General features: G+C 54.3%; 2 protein-coding genes across 2 annotated transcripts; both read right to left on the reverse strand.

The window, feature by feature from the left end:
* Window positions 1–1,510: 1,510 nt before the first annotated feature.
* On the reverse strand, window positions 1,511–11,971 carry ARHGDIA (Rho GDP dissociation inhibitor alpha). The gene is made up of 6 exons (XM_055797485.1): window positions 11,832–11,971; window positions 5,128–5,337; window positions 4,631–4,714; window positions 3,949–4,025; window positions 3,706–3,769; window positions 1,511–3,246 (listed from the first exon to the last, which is right to left on the reverse strand). Exons 2-6 carry the CDS (start codon window positions 5,315–5,317, stop codon window positions 3,047–3,049), a joined length of 615 nt encoding a protein of 204 aa, XP_055653460.1. The 5' UTR covers window positions 5,318–5,337; window positions 11,832–11,971; the 3' UTR covers window positions 1,511–3,046.
* Window positions 11,972–12,130: 159 nt separating this feature from the next.
* ALYREF (Aly/REF export factor) lies at window positions 12,131–17,008 on the reverse strand. The gene is made up of 6 exons (XM_055797481.1): window positions 16,775–17,008; window positions 16,386–16,517; window positions 13,693–13,840; window positions 13,532–13,595; window positions 13,180–13,360; window positions 12,131–12,411 (listed from the first exon to the last, which is right to left on the reverse strand). The coding sequence occupies exons 1-6, from the start codon at window positions 17,006–17,008 to the stop codon at window positions 12,397–12,399; spliced, it is 774 nt and encodes a 257-aa protein (XP_055653456.1). The 3' UTR covers window positions 12,131–12,396.
* Between the last annotated feature and the right edge of the window lie 94 nt (window positions 17,009–17,102).

The raw sequence follows: 17,102 nt of genomic DNA on the forward strand, positions 1-17,102 counted from the left end.
AAGCTGCCCTTCAGCACATGCAGGTGAAAGTTGCTGTGCTTGTGGAGCTGCAGTTCTGCTTCTTTGAGGCAGCTGTATCAGACCAAGCTTCTGCAGTGCAAACAGTTGCCCAACTAGAAAAGTGGTGCGGATCCCTCCTTCACAAGCTCCAATGGGAGGTTTACAGGTGCATTGCCTGGAAGGGGCTAAGGCTTTTGCTTGGAAGCCATAACGGGTGAGACTCATCCAGCCAGAGTGCAGCTGGGCATCCCTTGGGTTGCTGGTGCCAGTGTGTGCTCATGGGCCCAGCTGCCAGGCAGGAGAGCCCGGCCTGTTCCACAGCAGGACCGTGTTCTGCAGAAAACATGGGCAGCAAATGATTGCTGTAGCCCCTCAGTCCTTGGAGTTACAGCAGGTCTCAGCTGTCCTGCGTACCCCTCCCAAGGCATCCCACTATCACACAAACGATCTAACAGAAGCACTGTATGCAGTGTTTGGAAAGACTTGCCAAAGAGCTGGCAGTTGCATCAGACCGGATCTCACTCTGACAGCCACTGCCCTCAGAGCGGCTGTTGGGGGCCAGCACAAGGAGAGCCTTTGTTCACTTATCGGCACATCTGGGCTTACTCTTAACTGAAATGACAGAGGGTGACGCCTGCCCCGGGCTCCTGCTTTCGTGCTGCCCTTGTGTTCATGCCACAGGGAGGGCCATGCAGGCAGGCAACTGGGCACAGCTCACAGCAGGCCACACGCCTGCTCCTTGCCCGGGTGTGCTGGTGGCTCCTGCCCAGCTGAGGGGGCTTCATCCCAGCCCTTGCACTTTCTTGCAGTTTCTGAGTTGTGTCCTTTACTTTAGCAGCAGCACCTAGGACGTGCAGCAACTTTCCTGGGACTGAGAAGAAAGGGGGCCTGTGCTGTTGGCTCCATAGGTTCCCTCTGGTATTCAGAATTCTCCATTACTGTCATGAGTATTTTAGATCAGGAGCACCCAAGCCATCTCCTCCACAGCTTCTCTAGTGCAGTATGTTCTGTAAAAGCTTTTCTCAGCTACGTTGTTCTTACCCTTAACACAAACATGCCTGACACTGTAAACATCTGCAGGCTCTTATCGCACATTGCCTCTCCTGCATACTGTTCCCCTCCAGTCGCCTCCCTCATTCCTCTGGATGCACAGGAATTCCACTTTGCGCTTGCAGCTGAAGCAGGTGCGACACAGGCAGGCCAAGGCTCAGAGACCCACTGTCTTCGCTGCCCCACACCCTTCTGTTCCCTCGTAGTTGCATGGAATGCAACAGCGTGAACAGCGAGGGATAGGTCCTGAAGACAAACACAGTGACAGGGGGCTCTTACCTCTTCTGTGGCACAGGCTGCCCCAGATACCCCGTTCCACAGCTCTGCAAGCCCAGCAATTCTGCTCTTCTCCCACCCCAGCTGCTGGCAAAAATTCCCTGTGGAACAGAAGTTCTGCTGCTTCCTGCCAAAGACCCAGAGCCAGGAATTTCCAGAACAGAACCAGAACAGAGAGTGGATGGTCAGTTCGAAGTTTTTATTTAACTGTCATAAAAGGAGAAGCAGACGATGATTCCAAACCTGTTAACCCGGGTCTAGGATTTACAGACAATATGCACCAAATCAAATTAACAAAAACCTCTCTAGGGGCAGGGCAAGGGAGAGTTAGAGGCAAAGACGTAGCTACAAGAAAGCCACATGTACTTGGTCCCAGTTCTAATACGACCTCAATGTGGTAGGATCCAGATAAGAGGGCTGCGGAGCTGGAACATGCCTGCCCAGCCCTCAGGGGCTGACGGGCCCCAAGGGCTCCTTTGCCCTGAGGGCCGTGTCAGTGCAGCCCTGGCTGGCAGGCTGGCATGCTGCGGGGGTCTGCGATGGGCACAGCGGGGCAGGGGGAGTCGAGTGTCAAGGCAATAAATACTGACAGGCCAGGCACAGATTTTAAAGGCAGAACAGATACATAAGGCATTAATCGCTTCTGAATACTTGTCCATTGCAAGCTCTTTGTTGATTGCCTCAGGAGAGCAGCTGCAGAAACAGACTAGTCCATCCTCAGCCCAAAACAGCCAGGAGGGCAGGTGCTGTCCTGGAATTTCAGTGCTTTGCAGCTACGTTGGCTGCGATAAGAAGTGTGAAGTGATGGCAACACCGGTGACTACTGCACCCACCTGCCTTGCAGCCCCTTCTTTTCCTCAGAGGTGCTGAGGCTGCCAGAGAGTTTGGAGCCCTATGCAAAGGGGGCCAAGGTCCTGCCACGCCAGCTCCCTGGACACCGGGAAGGGTGGCCAGGCATCACCTGGGATGTCACACCACCCTTCCCTCTGGAGACGTCCTGTCTCGGGTGAAGAACGGACCAGCAGCAAAGCGGGAAGTTGTGAATCTTTCCTAATAACCCATGGAGGGGTGTGACCAAGATGAGTGCCATGCCAACAAACGGGGAAGGTGGGTGGCATTTAAAAAGTGTAACAAGGGCAGGGCCCCCTCCCTAGAGGATACGTGTTACACATTAAGGCATCATGGTTACAGGGAACATCCACAAATGAAGCTGCCAGTACTCCCAGGACACTGACTGGGTGGGAGAGAGGCAGGCCAGACATGATTTTAGCCAACAAACGGATTCAATAGCTGCCTGGCATCAAAGTTCTTCAGCTACTTGGAGACAGTAGCTACCCTGAGCTGTGCACAGAAAAGCCAAGCACAGGACCCCACGCAGAACACAGGAGTCTCTCCCCTTCAGCACCTGCCAGAGAAAAGGAAGGTGAGAAGCAGCAAAGGGCCTGGGGTGGGAGCGAGCGCTCCCACCTCTGCGTTGGGAGGGCATCCTGGCACGGCCCTGGGGCGGGCAGCTGGAGACCAGATGCAGACAGCACGGTTTGGTCAATGCACTCAGCAATTCTCTGGGGAGGGGACACATTACACAACTGAGCAATCTGGTCAAATTATAATGGGGGGTGAAAGGTAAGAGGGTTCCAATGTCAGCACTTTGGTACAGGGGGGGATTTCTACGGTAGCCACTGTCTGATTCACGCTCTCTGGGGTTTGGCCTTGGGAAGGGCTAGTCCTTCCAATCCTTCTTGATGGTCAGGTTCCACTCCCAGGACAGGTGGTCAGTCTTATCATCATCTGTGAACTTGGATTTGATGTTGTAGCTGCCCCGCGCCAGCATGCCCTTAGGGGCTTCTTCCATGGGGGTCAGAAACTCATACTCCTCTGCTCGGGGGCCATAGCTCCCAACCATGTATTCAGTCTTGTCAACTACAAGGAGAAAAAGAGGTGTATGGAGGCTGTGTAAGAGCCTCCCCTGCACTTGGGGCAAGGATAAAGCAAATGAAAGGTCTGTAACTGCTACAACAACCCACAGAGGAGCTGTGAGAACAAAAACGTCACCCACATTAACAGCTCCATTTGCTCCAGGAACTGTTCAGTCCTCCTGTGGGGAACGGTCCCCCCACCTTAGCACCACTGTCAGCAGCGGCCTGTTCACCACCGCGCTCTGGCGGGGATTACGTGTTCAGCCCGGAGGTGCAGGTGCAGTCGGCACCACAGGCTGCCACCCCACAGCAGACCCAGAAGCCTCTACAGATCGCTGCGGGCTTGGCAGCACAGGGATGCCTGAGGACTGACTCCTCCCATGGTGGACTGTGGGGGCACCACAGTGGAAGGAGCAGAAAGCCCTCACACAGCGCAGTACCCGTGTCACAGAGAAGCACTTACTTTTCACACCTTTCCGGAATGTGTGCTGAATGTACTTCAACCCTGACACAATCTCCCTGTTAACCTGCGGAGACACAAGCAAGGACTGTAGCAGGCATCTCCTAGACACACTGCCCACCCCACCCACAGCAGTAGACAATGTCCACCGCCACACCACTTTTCAGGGCTCAGGTATTCCCAATGCTGGGATTGCTGCAGCCTGGCATTCCACTCGTTCTTCAGTTTTCAGATCTGAATTCTTACCCTAAAGGAGATTTTTATTCGGTATTCCACACCCTCCTTCAGCACAAATGCTTGCTTCTTGTAGCTCTCCAGGTCACCTAAAAAGAAGGGAGAGGGTTGTTCAGAGTTCCTTTGTATTGCTCTGGGGGAAAAATGTAAGTTGCAAGAGGTGATCAGGCAGTATCTGCAGTAGCAGGGGATGACCCTTACTGCCTGGACAGCACGCAGCTCATCCTTTCATTTTTGCATGACAGGACCCTCCTTGCTGCACTGCCCATGCTACCCAAGGCAGGCGAGCACTGCCCTGTGAAACGACACCGCAGTGCAGCAATGCAGTTAATTCAAGAATGTTCCTTCATAGATGTTTGCTCTGAGGGTGTCACCATGGCGAAGCTGCCATCAGCACCGTTGCGCAGGCTTGAGGACAGCTGGCTGCCCGGCCCAGCAGCTCACACCTCTACAGAGCTAGGGCCAGCAAGGAAAGGTCTCTGCTGTGACAGGGGTGCTGAGACAGAGCTGCTGGGCTGAGAGTACAGAACCCTCCAGGGACCCAAGCGCCTCACTCTGCATCCAGCACAGGGGCATTTCTGACACAGGAGGGCTTGCCCACCACGCCAGCGGAGCTCCTGTGGGGCCTTTTGCCAGGCTCCATACTGAGCCAGCTTTGATCTGGGAGAAGGGCTAGAGCTCTTTCCTAGCTCACCTGTCAGGTCCAGCTCCAGAGGGCCAGGAGCAGTAGCACAGACCAAAGTCAGTTTGGTCACCACCACATTTGGAGCGTTGGGATCTAAAAGACAAGTGAAAAGGCTGTTCAGCACCCATCCCTAACACCAACCAACACAACTCCTTTTCCTTCCAGGGCACTTCTTGAAAAGCAAGAAAAGCAGTGAGAACACCACCCCTCCGTGAAGGTCTGGGCTCCCTGCTGTGTTAGGCCCAGCCCACAATCTCCCCAGGAGCATCCCCTTCTGAAGGCAGAGTGCCACCCCTCTGTCCCTGCACCTTACTCCAAGGGCCAGAGATCGGGGGTGGGGTGGGGTGGGGGGAGCAATGACACATGCCTTTATGCTCCTGACTGTGCTCCTGCCCAAGGACAAAAAGCTGGGAGGAGAAAAGCTCCCACGTGGGAGCAGGGGCGAGGCTGGGGGTGACCAGTGGAGCTCTGGCTTGAGCAAGGCACAGTCACATCCTAGGGCTCACCGGCAGTCACAGTGACGGCACCGAGCAGCGCCTCCTTGTACTTGCGCAGGCTCTCATCATCCTTGTCCAGCTCCTGGATCTCCTGGATGCTCTTCTGGGCAGGTGGCTTATAGTTGACGGAGTGTTCATCCTCCTCATTCTCAGCTGCAATCTGGGCCAGCTGCTCTGCTGTCGGCTCCTGCTCCGCCATCCTCACACACGCGAGTTATACTGAAGTGAGGAGGAGAAGTGTAACTGCACCTACCTACTCCACGGAAATGTGTGCTGAATATACTTCAGCCCCAATACAATCTCTCTCTGCAGGCTTCTTCCCACAGCGCAGCACGTCAGTACCAACCAGGCTTCCCCTGAAGTGCTCTGCCATGACTCCCGTGGACTCCCTCTCTCACTTGGGCCCTTCGTGGGCTGTCCTTGGGGGGCCTTGAGGGGACACAACGCTGCCTAGGGCCCGCAGCCCCTGCAGACTGCTCCAGTAGGCCAGGTCTCTTATTCAGCCCATGGAGGGCCATGCCAGAGGGAGGAAAAATTCAGCCTCACTGCTTTACTCATAAGCCGGAACAGGTTACACCCCAAGCCCAGAAAAAACACCCTCCCCCACAAGATCAACCAGGGGAAGCTTTCACTCATAATAAACCTGAGCCCAGAATAAACTCAACTCAGCTCTGCTCTTCCAGCGTACAATTCTAACTAAGAATAGGCTGGGGCACAAAAGCCAGGAGCCCCTGCTGCAATCTGGAGCTTGCAGTAACACATTCAGATCAATTTGCTCTGGTGCCTTGAAGGAGTGGAATGAGACACCTGGCTCAGCTGATCTCACACTTAGTCCTTTTCAAAGATGTGTATCACACACAGACAGTGAAACAGATAATGGATTAAACATGCACGGAGTTTGGCTCAGCTGTCCAAGACTAACCAGGAAACATCCAGCTGCACACTGAGGCTGGTGACAGATGATGCCAACACCCCACTAAAAACCTCCATAAAAGCCAACAACATCCTCAGTAATTCCTGATATTTCACAGGGTGTGCTGTTCTAAGGGTCATCCTATGGCACGTATCAACTTGGACTCCCTTAAGACTCAAAACCCTCTTTCAGCAACCACTTTTGAAAGGCTTTTTGTACAAGCAGAATCTTTCACAAATGATCAGCTGGTGGATCCATGTGTTTCTGTCATTATCTGGCATTCCTGCATCCTGTTCAATATTCTCACCTGGAGCTCTGTGCTAGCACACACGATTCACAACCAACTGCAGAACTGCGTTCTCTGCTCTGGCATCTACTATCCAAATAAATCAAGAACGACAACATTTGCTACAAATACAACAAAACACAGACAATGCACTTAGCTCAAAGACGAAAAGAACGGATGGTGGTTAGCTCACTTAGTATAACCTGTAGCAGAAGTTTTAGGTTCTTGTAGATCATAATTAAGCCTGTATTTAACTGACATGATAGCACACAATTCAGTTATTCCATTTCTACCCAGACTGGGAAAGACCTCAGCGCTGACATTAATCACACACAGTTTACAGAGCACGTTTTCCAGTGACGCAAGGTCAATTCTGCAGATGCCAGAGCCAGTCCGGCTCCATGGCCAGTTTGAGCCTGGCAACGGCTGTAAGAGCAGAACAGTGGAGGTGTCACCCAGGGTCCACTAATATTTTTAGCCATAAATATTATGAACAATTTGTTGGGGAACAGGGCAAAAGAGACAGAAACAGAAAGTGAAATTTTGCACACCTCCGCCAGAAGAGAAGGCTACAGTAGACCTGTCAGTGAATACACAGAGGACAGAAAAAGAAAGGAGGAGCGAGAACTGGTGACCAGCCCACCTGCCGGCATTCCTGGGTAATGTGCTGGCCCCAGCTCCCAGGGAGCCAGTGCTGAGACTGAGCTGCTGCCAAGTCCCCATCGGGACCCACTCCCTGCCCACTCTCAAACCTGAGAATGGACTTGCTGCCTTGCCTGGGCCGGCAGCGCTTCCCCAGAGAGGCTGGCAAGGCTCCCAGGGTGTCCTGGGGGTAGGGTACTTGCAGTGGATGCAAGCAGTATTCCTGGGTACTAAGGCTTGACTGAGATTTATCACCAGACAAAGGTAGGGGGGACACTTTGGGGTTGTTACAAGGGCTTTGTCCCTGCATGGCACGAACGTGCCCATGCAGGGGAGCTTTCCCATTGTACCTTCGCACTTACAACTCCCAACAACTTCCAGTACTGACCCCTCCACTTTATAACAAACAGCTGGCCCTTCTGCATAGCCTTCTCCAATATCCTGGTGCTGAATATCATGGAAATGTGTATTCAAAAGGCCATTTAATTTCATGTCATACATGAACAACTGACTAGATTTCACCCTGGTACCTCCATATCAAACCCAGTCACTTCCTTTGGGCTCCTGCCTGAAAAAGCCTCCAACCTTGAAGACTCCCAGGAGCGCTGAACACTCACTCAAACATTTGTTCTACTGCTTGATCCCCTTACTGCAGTGCCTTACCTCCAGGCTAATTTCACCTCCCAAGCACTACAGGTCGTTCTCTCCCTACGCTGATGAACTCGTGAACCTTCCTCCTCAGACACCTGTAGCTTTCAGGAAATGGAATTGACAGACTTTCAGTGAGAGCATTAAAGAACTGAAGTCCCAAGTCACTGACTTCTGTTGACTCCCAAACCCTCTGTGACTGAGCCTGCTTTGAAAGCATGAATATAATAAACAGATGCACATACAGCGGACAATCCACCAGTAACCATGTATATCCTCAATGGTGTCAGGTCCCTTTCTGCGGCATTAACATCCATGGGTGTGCATACCCCACTTTCCAGCTTTCAGACCAAGCACAGACAAAACTTCTAACAAATGGCCTGATCAGCACCTGCAAGCAACAGGCTGCCAGGCAGCCTCCCCTCGAACAACCAAAGCTCACCAAAACCACTGTGCAGAAGGTGAAGGATCAGCACTGCAAGGTGAACAGGGCAGTGCCAGCCACAGTGCTACTCCCAACAGCAGGGTCCAGCCTGGAAGATCTCTCCACTCTGCACAGGAGCAGCCTTAGTGTTAAACAGTACTAATTCTGCTTTAGCAGGGAGTTGGACTACATGATCTCCAGAGGTCCCTTCCAACCCTGACCACTCCATGATTCTGTGACTTCTAGTAGCTGAAATAGCAGCCCATTTCCAGGACCAGGCATCCTATCCTGAGCAGTTCAGAAATCCATTAGTTTGGTCTCAGCCAAGTATAGAGCTACCACTCATTGGCAACCAACTTCCAGATGCAACAGACAGGGCAACAGTTTCCTCCCCCACATCACCAACACCCAGTCCTCCTCAGCTCTGTTACAGTAACAGCTTCCACAGATATTTAGCAACAACTATGCCATAGAGGGCACAGGGGAAAAAAAACCACAACAAAAACCCGCCAACCAAAAAACCAAACTCCCAGCTCCTCGGTTGCGTTCCTATGCCTCTAGCCTCAATCCTGTGATCCAGAGCAAAAGAAACAATCATGCACACCACCACACAAATTAATCAAGAACTACCCCAGTCTTTACAGGATCTCTAAAACAATGGCAGCTCACTGAAGATGGAAAACAGCTCTTCAGACCAACACAATGCACTGTTCCAACCAGCCACTCAGGCCATGCCAGGGTTCAGCTCTCCAAGGAAGCTCAGGTGAAACACCACTTCACCTCTTCCCAGAGGCTGCCTCAGGAGCAGCAGTCAGAAGAACATCTCTGACCAGGCTGTGCCAAAACCATTGCTGCAGCGCTTGAGGTGAGTGGGTCCCTGCGCCCCAGCCAGCCGTGGGGGTCGACAGGCACCCTGTGACACAGCCAGCAGTGTAGCCAGGCTGAGGCTGGCCACCCCCTCCCACACAGAGCGCTGCATTTCATCACCGCAGGTCACATTGCTGTGGATCCTGCTCCAAACACACAGCCAGAGAGGAAGGAGGTTCCGCATCGCATCAAAAGTTTTACCAGGGCCTCAACCTTGCCCTTCAGGCTTCTCAAGATGAAGCGTGTATTTCAGCTCATGATTGATTAGCAAACCAGAGCTTTTCCAGGTGCTTGAGAAACCAGCCATCACACTGCCAGACAAAGCAAAGCCAAGGAACTCGATCGCATGTGAACTGCCGGAGAGAACTGCCCTCACATACTCCATCTGCACCATGCTGAGACCTCCAGCAAGCACACACCAAGACGCAGAGGAGCAGGGACGTGCAACACAGCCCTCCAAAGGGCTCAGCTCCTTAACAGAAGCCTTCCCACTACACTGCTGACCCACAGCCGGGCTCCTTACAGGAGCTCAACACCTTAGACTTCAGGCATTGCTCTGAGCTGTTTGGAAGGAAATTCCTCTTCAGTTCCTTTTGACACTTGGGTGCTCTGCCCAGCACCTCTGCCTGGCATCTCTCTGGCTCTCAAGACTCAGTTGAGTCGCAGAACACTGGAGCTGGTGCATCCGTGGCTCCTGGGAGGCCCGCTGCTCTGTGAGACAGCACAGACCTGCTGTGAACTCTGCCATCACTGGCAGAGCCCACACTCTGCCTGAAAGCAAGTTAACGGAAAGGCAGGGTCCCCAGCCATGCAGAGACATCTAGGGAAACAGCCCGGGGCTCCTCTCAGATCCTTGCAGATCAGCCTGCAGGTGACAGCGGGAGGCCGAATCACTTGCTGCCTGGGAATTTGCACTCAGCTGTCTTCACTGCTTCCTCAAGTCAGCAGTTCCTCCTGGATTTTCTCAGCATTTTTCATGCATGACCGCGGAGCCAGCAGCAGTAAATGCAAGAGCCCCACCTTCCGCCAGACAGAAAAACTGCTAGAAACATAACTTTTCAGGCAGACAGCGGTAAACAGCAACTTCTTCATACCCCAGGATGAAGATCCCACGTCTCTAGTGAAACCAGTTAGTCAATCTCTTCTGATGAGCTAATTGGCTTCGGATGTCCCTCAGGCCACAGCGCAGCCGTGGACACTCATCAGTGCCAATTCGAGCGGTCCCCACCCTTCCTTCTTCCCCTATGGCGCAAGGGAAAGCTGCTGCAGCTGCGCAGCAAACTCTGTTGGAATTTGATCCAGTTAATAAGCATTTCTGCAGGGTTATTTTCCAGCCAGATCAGTTCGCTGATGTAGCTAGTTCACTATGTAGCTACAAATGCTGCTACGCTGCAAGGACGGGGAGCCAGCAGTGCTTAAACCGGCTCAGGCTGTGCTGTTGCTCCACATGTACAACAGCAGCCTGGGAGGCTGAATCAGAGAGAAACCAGGCTCGGATGGTTCCCAGGGCAGCGGTGGGGAGGGGGGCACATCAGCGGCAAAGGAGGAACTGGTGACTGACAGTCCTTAGGCCGAGTGCTGCCCTCTGACACTGCCTGGGAACGCAGAGCTGAGGGGATGTCCAGATAACGCCCCTGCACCAGATGCTTTGTAACACCATCCCAGAGAACTCTTGTCTTGCCTGATCCCTGCCACTTGCTCACAGCGCTGGGGATGGACTCTGGAAACAGCCTGCTGCCTTTCAGGCACTTTGAAAAAATGAGTGTTTTGGTGGTGTTTTCTGGGGTTTTTTTGTTTGTTTTGTGGGTTGTTTTTTTTTTGGGGGGGGGGAGGGAAGGCCTCGTGATATAACCCTCACTGCAGTTCACCTACAAGGCATTAACCGCCAAGAGCAAAACCAAACAAAGGCATGACCGGATAGTTTCATATGCTCCTAACTTCAGAAATTTTAGAAGTTCTTGCAGTCCTACACCCAGGATGCACACGAGTTACATGAGTGAAGAGACCACAGCCTGGCTGCAGTTGCCATCTGTGTGGTGACCCTGGTGCTGCAGTTGTGGGTGCCACCTAAAGTGTGACCCATCAGTACATACTGCCATGCATCCCCATAGCAGAACACTACAACAAAACCATCTCTGCTCAGCAGTTACGAGACAAGAACACCTGCACTGGAAGGACACTTGGACGTCCAGAGCAACAAAGCACTGGTCCAGTCCCGAAACCCTCAAGGCGACCATTTGACCACTTTCTGTAACCGGGAGTTCTTCTCTCTTACGAAAAGGAAGTTCCAACTTTTAGACTTGTTGCAAAGAGCCTGTGGGGCCAGGGAAAGCATCACCATCCTTCTAGCAGGGCTGCGAAGGAAGGAAAGAAGTGATACCTCCTGCAAGAACCAAGCTGCAGTCTCTGCGCACGTTGCCTCAACTGCTTTAACATGCACCCTACAGCATTAAGGGGGATAAACCGGGCGCCTTAATTACTCTGACACAGAAGGAAATCGACCCCGAGGAAGTTACTTCCATGTTCCTCATTTCATAACTAGAAACTATTTATGGAAAAATTGTTCGAGATGAACGAGAGCGCTCGCACCTCCCGACGCCTAGAAAGTGAAAAGGGCCCACCGTTCACTCCTGCCGCCCCCCGCAGCCCGAGCAATGGTGGAAACCCGGGGGCGGGCGCGGAGCAGCCCCGGCTCCTCCGAGGAGCGCGGGTCGACCCCAGCCGCCCGTGTTTCGTCCCAGCTGCGGCCTCAAGCCCGAGTGCTCCGCACCGCTGCGGCCCCCGCCGGGGACAACGGCTGCCTCCGGCCCTCAGAAGGTCGCGCAAGGCCGCTCGGGACCCCGCGGCCGCGACGCGGCCGGGCCCCGCCGTCCGAACCCTTCCCCCCGCCGGGCCTCCGCGCCCCCCTGAGCCGCCCGCTGCCCCCGCCCTACCGGCCCTGTTCGCTCTCCGCGCTGCGGTGACAACGCCGCCGGGATCCGCCTAGCCGCCCGCGCACCCCCGCACTTCCGGGACACGCCCGTCACTTCCCGTTATCCCAGGCAGAGCCCCGCGCCTCACTTCCGCCGGCGGCGCGGCGCGCTGATTGGCGAGGGGCACCCGCGCGCGCTGGTGGGCCGGACGGTAGCGCGGGGGCGGAGGGGCAGAGCGCCGCGGGGCGGGGCGCGGGAAGGCGCGCGCGGGCCGGGCCGGGCCGGGCAGGGCGGGGCGGCGCGGAGCAGGCGTCCACAGCTCTAGACACGGTTCTATTTTATTACGGCAAAGGTGTAAAAGCCACCTCGGCCCAACAGTCAACCAGTAAAATTTATCCCAAAAATAACTCGGTACAAAACAGGTCTGCTTCAGAATTAAAAAAAACCTTTACAGGAGTTTAAAACCTATCCCAGAACGTAAAAGTAAAACAAATCCCGTCCTCAGTATTAGTAGCTACAGCCGCGGCCCCTGCCAGGGAGCGTGGAGCGAGATCGGAGTCCTTCCCTGCGCACGGTGCCCGCTGCTTTAGCTGGTATCCATCTGGAAGAGAGAGCAGCCGTCACCGCACACCCCACAACGCCATCCGCCCAGCCAGCCCTCACACTGCCACAGACCACAGCCATTGCCCACCAGGGACGGCGCATCGGGCCACAGCCCGTTCTGGTGCCAGCCTGGGCACAGCTGACCCCCCCACAGCACACAGAGGTGCAACTGCGAACTGCCCCACTGCACTTCCCCTCCCCATGCGATCTTGTTCTGAAATTCTGCTCATTCCGTTTCTTCCATCTCTCACCTCCCTTCTATCCTATTCCTATGACACAGACCCCACTGCTGTCGCATACACGTGACCTGGGTCCTCTACTGAAATTTTAATCTGGCCATGAGACATCTCAGAGACATCTGAGCTGCTTCTGAAAGCAGCAAACAACGCGCGTGGCTCCACATGTAAGGACTTGTATCTGCCACCAGTGTCACTGGCCTTGCCTCCACTAGCACCCCAGGGTTTTTCTTTGTTTTCCCCTTTCTGCACCCCATTATCTCTGCGGTGCTGAAACAGCCTGCCCTACACCGGCCCCAGGGAGCTGGGGAAGGGGCTGTTTCTTGGCTGTCAGTAACAGCAGTTGACAAAGTGTTCTGAAAAGTAAAGCCAACTACTGGACCCAGGTACTGCTCAGCTTTAGAGGGAGACTGTTTTATTCCAGTGACCTGGAGAAAATGCTTTCTCCTTCCGGCTGGCTCCAGGCTGCCAGTGTTTCCCAGAATGAGATGCTGTGGGGAGCCTGCAGACAGCACCCACACAGCACTTACCCTGGCATTGTAAGCATCCAGCTGTGCATCTAGTTCTTCTGCGGAGAGCTGCTGTTTGGAAGTTCTTCCAGCTCCTCTGCCTCTCCCTCTGTTTCCACCACGAGTACCTCGCCTGTTGCCTCCTCCACCACCAAATCCTCCTGAACCACCACGGTTTCTGGTCATGCCACCTCTGTTTACACTGTGATTTTTAAAAAGCGACTGGTTTAGCACGTTCCAGTTAACCCACACAGGAGGCAGAAGTTTGCTGAACAGGAGAGGGATCCATGCTTCCTGCACAGAGAGGGGCTCAGTATGTTCCCACCCCACGCCGACCAGGCACAGTGACTCCCATGGCCATACGGCATCTCACCTCTGTGCTGGTCTCCTCTGTGTGTCGATCTGTGATGTGACCAGCTGAATGTTCATGGGACGCCCTGGAGGAAGAGCAGCCTGTGAGCCTGTGCGCGGAGACATGGGCACACGGGCTGCTCCAGCCAGCCAGCAAAGCGCGTTATGGCCACATGGACTCACCATCCAAGGGGACTCCATTATACTGCTTCATTGCTTTCAGAGCATCTGCCTTCCTTTCGAAATGCACGTCTGCTGTCCCTAGACTGCGGCCAGACCTATCATAGTGCACAGCTGCCTTCTTCAAGGTCCCAAACTCTGCAAAGAGCTCCTAAGAGAGGGAGAAGAGCGTACACATCTATCAGCACTGCAAACAGTGCACAGCCAAGAGACAGCGCTGGCCGCTCCCCATACACAGCCACTCTCAGCAACTGCAGGTGCCTTTCAAAAACATCATTGACAACTCAGGAAAAGCGCTGATGAAAGAGGAGAGCACAAGCCCATCAGAAGTGTTCCAGAAAGTTGCCACAGGTGGCAAAAACAGGCAGGACTTCATCACTTGCATGGTGCACGTTCATAGCCAGCGAAGCAGGCTTAAGGGATGCTGACCTGTTTCATTTCCCAGGGAAACTGTGGGTCTTTTTGTTGAGGTTGAGTCAATGGGGTGACTATTTAAAAATAATCCAGACCCTAATCCACTTCATAGAGGAGAAATGATCTGTGTGAACACAGGGATTCATGAGATGATCACAGTTTCATTGTGCTGTGCATTTCTATTTTTTGTCTTTTAAATCTTCATTAGACAAGGTGCAATTTAAAAACACAGCCCATGAGGAATATACCCAAAAATTGAGGTTAGGAAAGTCCTCTACTGAAGTATGTCATTTACCTTCACAAAGGATGGAAGTGAAAAGGCAGCAATGGAGCCATCAATTTTGTTTCACTGGTGCTGCATTTGCAAAGTCAACAAGGACACCTTGCCTTTGCCAGTTTCTGCTATACCCCATGCCTCAGAAGCTCCACACCTACACCAGAGCTGCCGAGTGCCCAGAGGGACAGGCCACCTTCTACAGTATCTGCTGCAAAGCCCGACTGCCACGCAGCTGTCTCTGTGAACTACTGCCCCAAGCATCTGATGGAGCACAATGCATGTTCTCCCACTTCCTAAGCAAGAAGTGTATCAGGCAGGGCTGCAGGCCAGCTCCTCCCTTGTGCTTATTCAGCAGAGGTGAATGTTACATGGCACTCAATAGAAGCTTTCTGGAACAGGGCGCAGCACAGGTGAGGTGGTGCTCAGCCATTTTTCCAGAGCCAGCTTCTCTTGGCCCTGCAGGTGACATGGGTTCCCCCCAAGCAGCAGTGAATGCCCAGGGAGAGATGCTGCACAGCTCCTCCAAGAGCAACGTGCATTCAAAGTTCCTTCCAGCCACTGGTTCCTGCCTGTACACCACTGAAGCTGCGATGTACCATGTTAATGACGCAATTAGCATAGAAACAAAGAAAGCAATCACCACATCTGAGGCAGCACTAAATTATGTGATGGGTAGTAACAAATAGGTGCAAAGTCATTAGGTCAGCTTTGCTGCTAAATAAATCATAGGTGGAGGTTTTGTCCATACCTCAGCCCAAGCCAGCAGTGGAAAAGTGAATCCCAACTGCTGCACAAAGTGCAGGAGCTGGTTAAACTGAGGTGGTTTTTTTTTGTTGTTGTTTTTTTTTTTTTTTAACATCAGGGCCTGACTACAACAAAAAAACTTATTTAAACCAAATCTGAACTTATATGAGGAAAAGAGGTGGTTTTAAGCATATTACCCAGTAACTAGGTGACCTGAAAAAGCTCACTTCCAATTCCCCAGGCGCAGCCAGCGCAGCACGTAGAGGAATTGGAATGAGTTAACCAATGAAGAAAGCATAAAAGTTGTTTGGTTTTCCCTGGCAAGGACCAGAAGCTGATTTAAAACGAAGCATTTTGCAGCATAACCACGCCAGCAGAGCCCTCAGTGGGAACGCACCTGGTATTTGCAAACGTTTATTTCTGCACAACTTGCTGCCCACTCGTAACCATGTCCTCACGGCCAGGTGGGAGCACCATGCCTCAACCCCTCCCGACCTGCGCAGCCACAGAGACGGATGGTACCGTACACCCAACTGAAAGAATCCAGCAGGTTCTCACCCAAGGATCCCTGAAACAAGGGATACGACCACAAGTAACTTGGCTAGAAGACTTAATGCACCAGGTACCACAGATGCTGCAGCTTAGGTGTGATGGTGCATCTCGCCCCCTTCCCTGGGTCACTCTTTAAGTGACTAAACCACTCACAACACCAGGCAAGCGAGCTCTCCCCCACAAATAAATCTTCCCAGCTATACCAATGGATGCATCCACAGGAACACCTCAATGCTCAGCAGAACATGACCTTAACAATGCTGTGAGAGTGGATCCCATAAATGCAGAGCACATAGGTATACACACGGTGCAGTTACAAACTTCTGCAACTATGCAGACCTAAGAGTTCACACAGTTCACTGTAAATTCTCCAGTCACAGCTGGATGCAGACAAACAGCAGCACCTTCCAGCGTGCGCTGCGGCAGAGTCACTCACAATGTAATTGGCTGCCGCTCTGCAGAAGACAGCAGTTTTTCTAAATCGCAGCCCCCTCAGGATGACCAGAACCGCTGCAGGACAGACACTGGTGGCACAAACCCATCACGCCTGCAGAGCTAGTTCACTCGAGGATCTTCCGTTACGGGCACACAAAGCAGCGGGACCTGCGGAGCTCCCGCGGGAGCCATGTGTGCCCCACCCCGACGCTATGAATGAAACCCCCGGCGAACCGCCCCCACGTACCCAGCGGTGCTGCTCCCCAGCCCCTACCTGGATGTCTGCGTCTGAGACACCGAAGTCCAGGTTCGAGACGAGCAGCTTCCCGCCGGTCTCCACGCCGGCCCCCGCCCCGAAGCCACTGTCGAACAGGTCGTGCTGCCACTTCTCGGGGAGCTGCTTCGGCTGCAACGAAACCAGGACCTCGGTGACTGGCGCCGGGGCACCGCGGGCCACAGGCCGCCGCCGGCCACGCCGCACCCCCCACCAGGAGCGGACAAAGGGCCGCCGGCCGGGCCCGCCCCCCACCCCGCGGTCCCCCCGCCCCAGCCCACCGCCGCCCGCCCCGCCGCGCCGAACGCTCGGCCCGGGCCTGGTTCCCCAGCCCGCCGCCAAGCCCGTCGAGCGACCACGTTCCCCACCCGCCCCGCCGCGCTCCCTACCCGGCTGTAGGGCGCGGGCCGGTTCCTGCCGCCGCCCCGGGCCATCACCGGCCTGTTCCGCACGGGGCCGCCGCCTCCCGCTCGCCCGGCTCCCACGCCGCCCCGGCCGGGCCCGCCCCCGCGGGTGGCGCCACCCCTGCCCCGGCCGCCCCGGCCACCGCCCCGGCCAGCCCCTCGCTGGCTCCGGTTGAGCTTAATGATATCGTCCAGGGACATGTCCATCTTGTCGGCCATGATGGCGGCTCCGCTCCGGGGCCTGCACTTCCGGCCGCGCTGTGCCGACGCCGGAAGCGGAAAAGGCGGGGCCAGCGGCAAAGGCGCGGCAGCC

The sequence above is a fragment of the Falco peregrinus genome, chromosome 2, assembly GCF_023634155.1.
Source record: "Falco peregrinus isolate bFalPer1 chromosome 2, bFalPer1.pri, whole genome shotgun sequence".
In the NCBI taxonomy this organism is placed as follows: Eukaryota; Metazoa; Chordata; class Aves; order Falconiformes; family Falconidae; genus Falco; species Falco peregrinus.

Coding starts and splice junctions, on each gene's coding strand:
- ARHGDIA (XM_055797485.1), bottom strand. CDS start 5,317: ATGGCGGAGCAGGAGCCGACAGCAGAGCAGCTGGCCCAGATTGCAGCT. Junction 4,715..5,127: donor TGCCGTCACTGTGACTGCCG/GTGAGCCCTAGG, acceptor CTTGTCTTTTAG/ATCCCAACGCTCCAAATGTG. Junction 4,026..4,630: donor TCTGGAGCTGGACCTGACAG/GTGAGCTAGGAA, acceptor CCTTCTTTTTAG/GTGACCTGGAGAGCTACAAG.
- ALYREF (XM_055797481.1), bottom strand. CDS start 17,008: ATGGCCGACAAGATGGACATGTCCCTGGACGATATCATTAAGCTCAAC. Junction 13,841..16,385: donor TCTCAGACGCAGACATCCAG/GTAGGGGCTGGG, acceptor TCCCTCTCTTAG/GAGCTCTTTGCAGAGTTTGG. Junction 13,361..13,531: donor CAGAGGAGACCAGCACAGAG/GTGAGATGCCGT, acceptor TAAAAATCACAG/TGTAAACAGAGGTGGCATGA.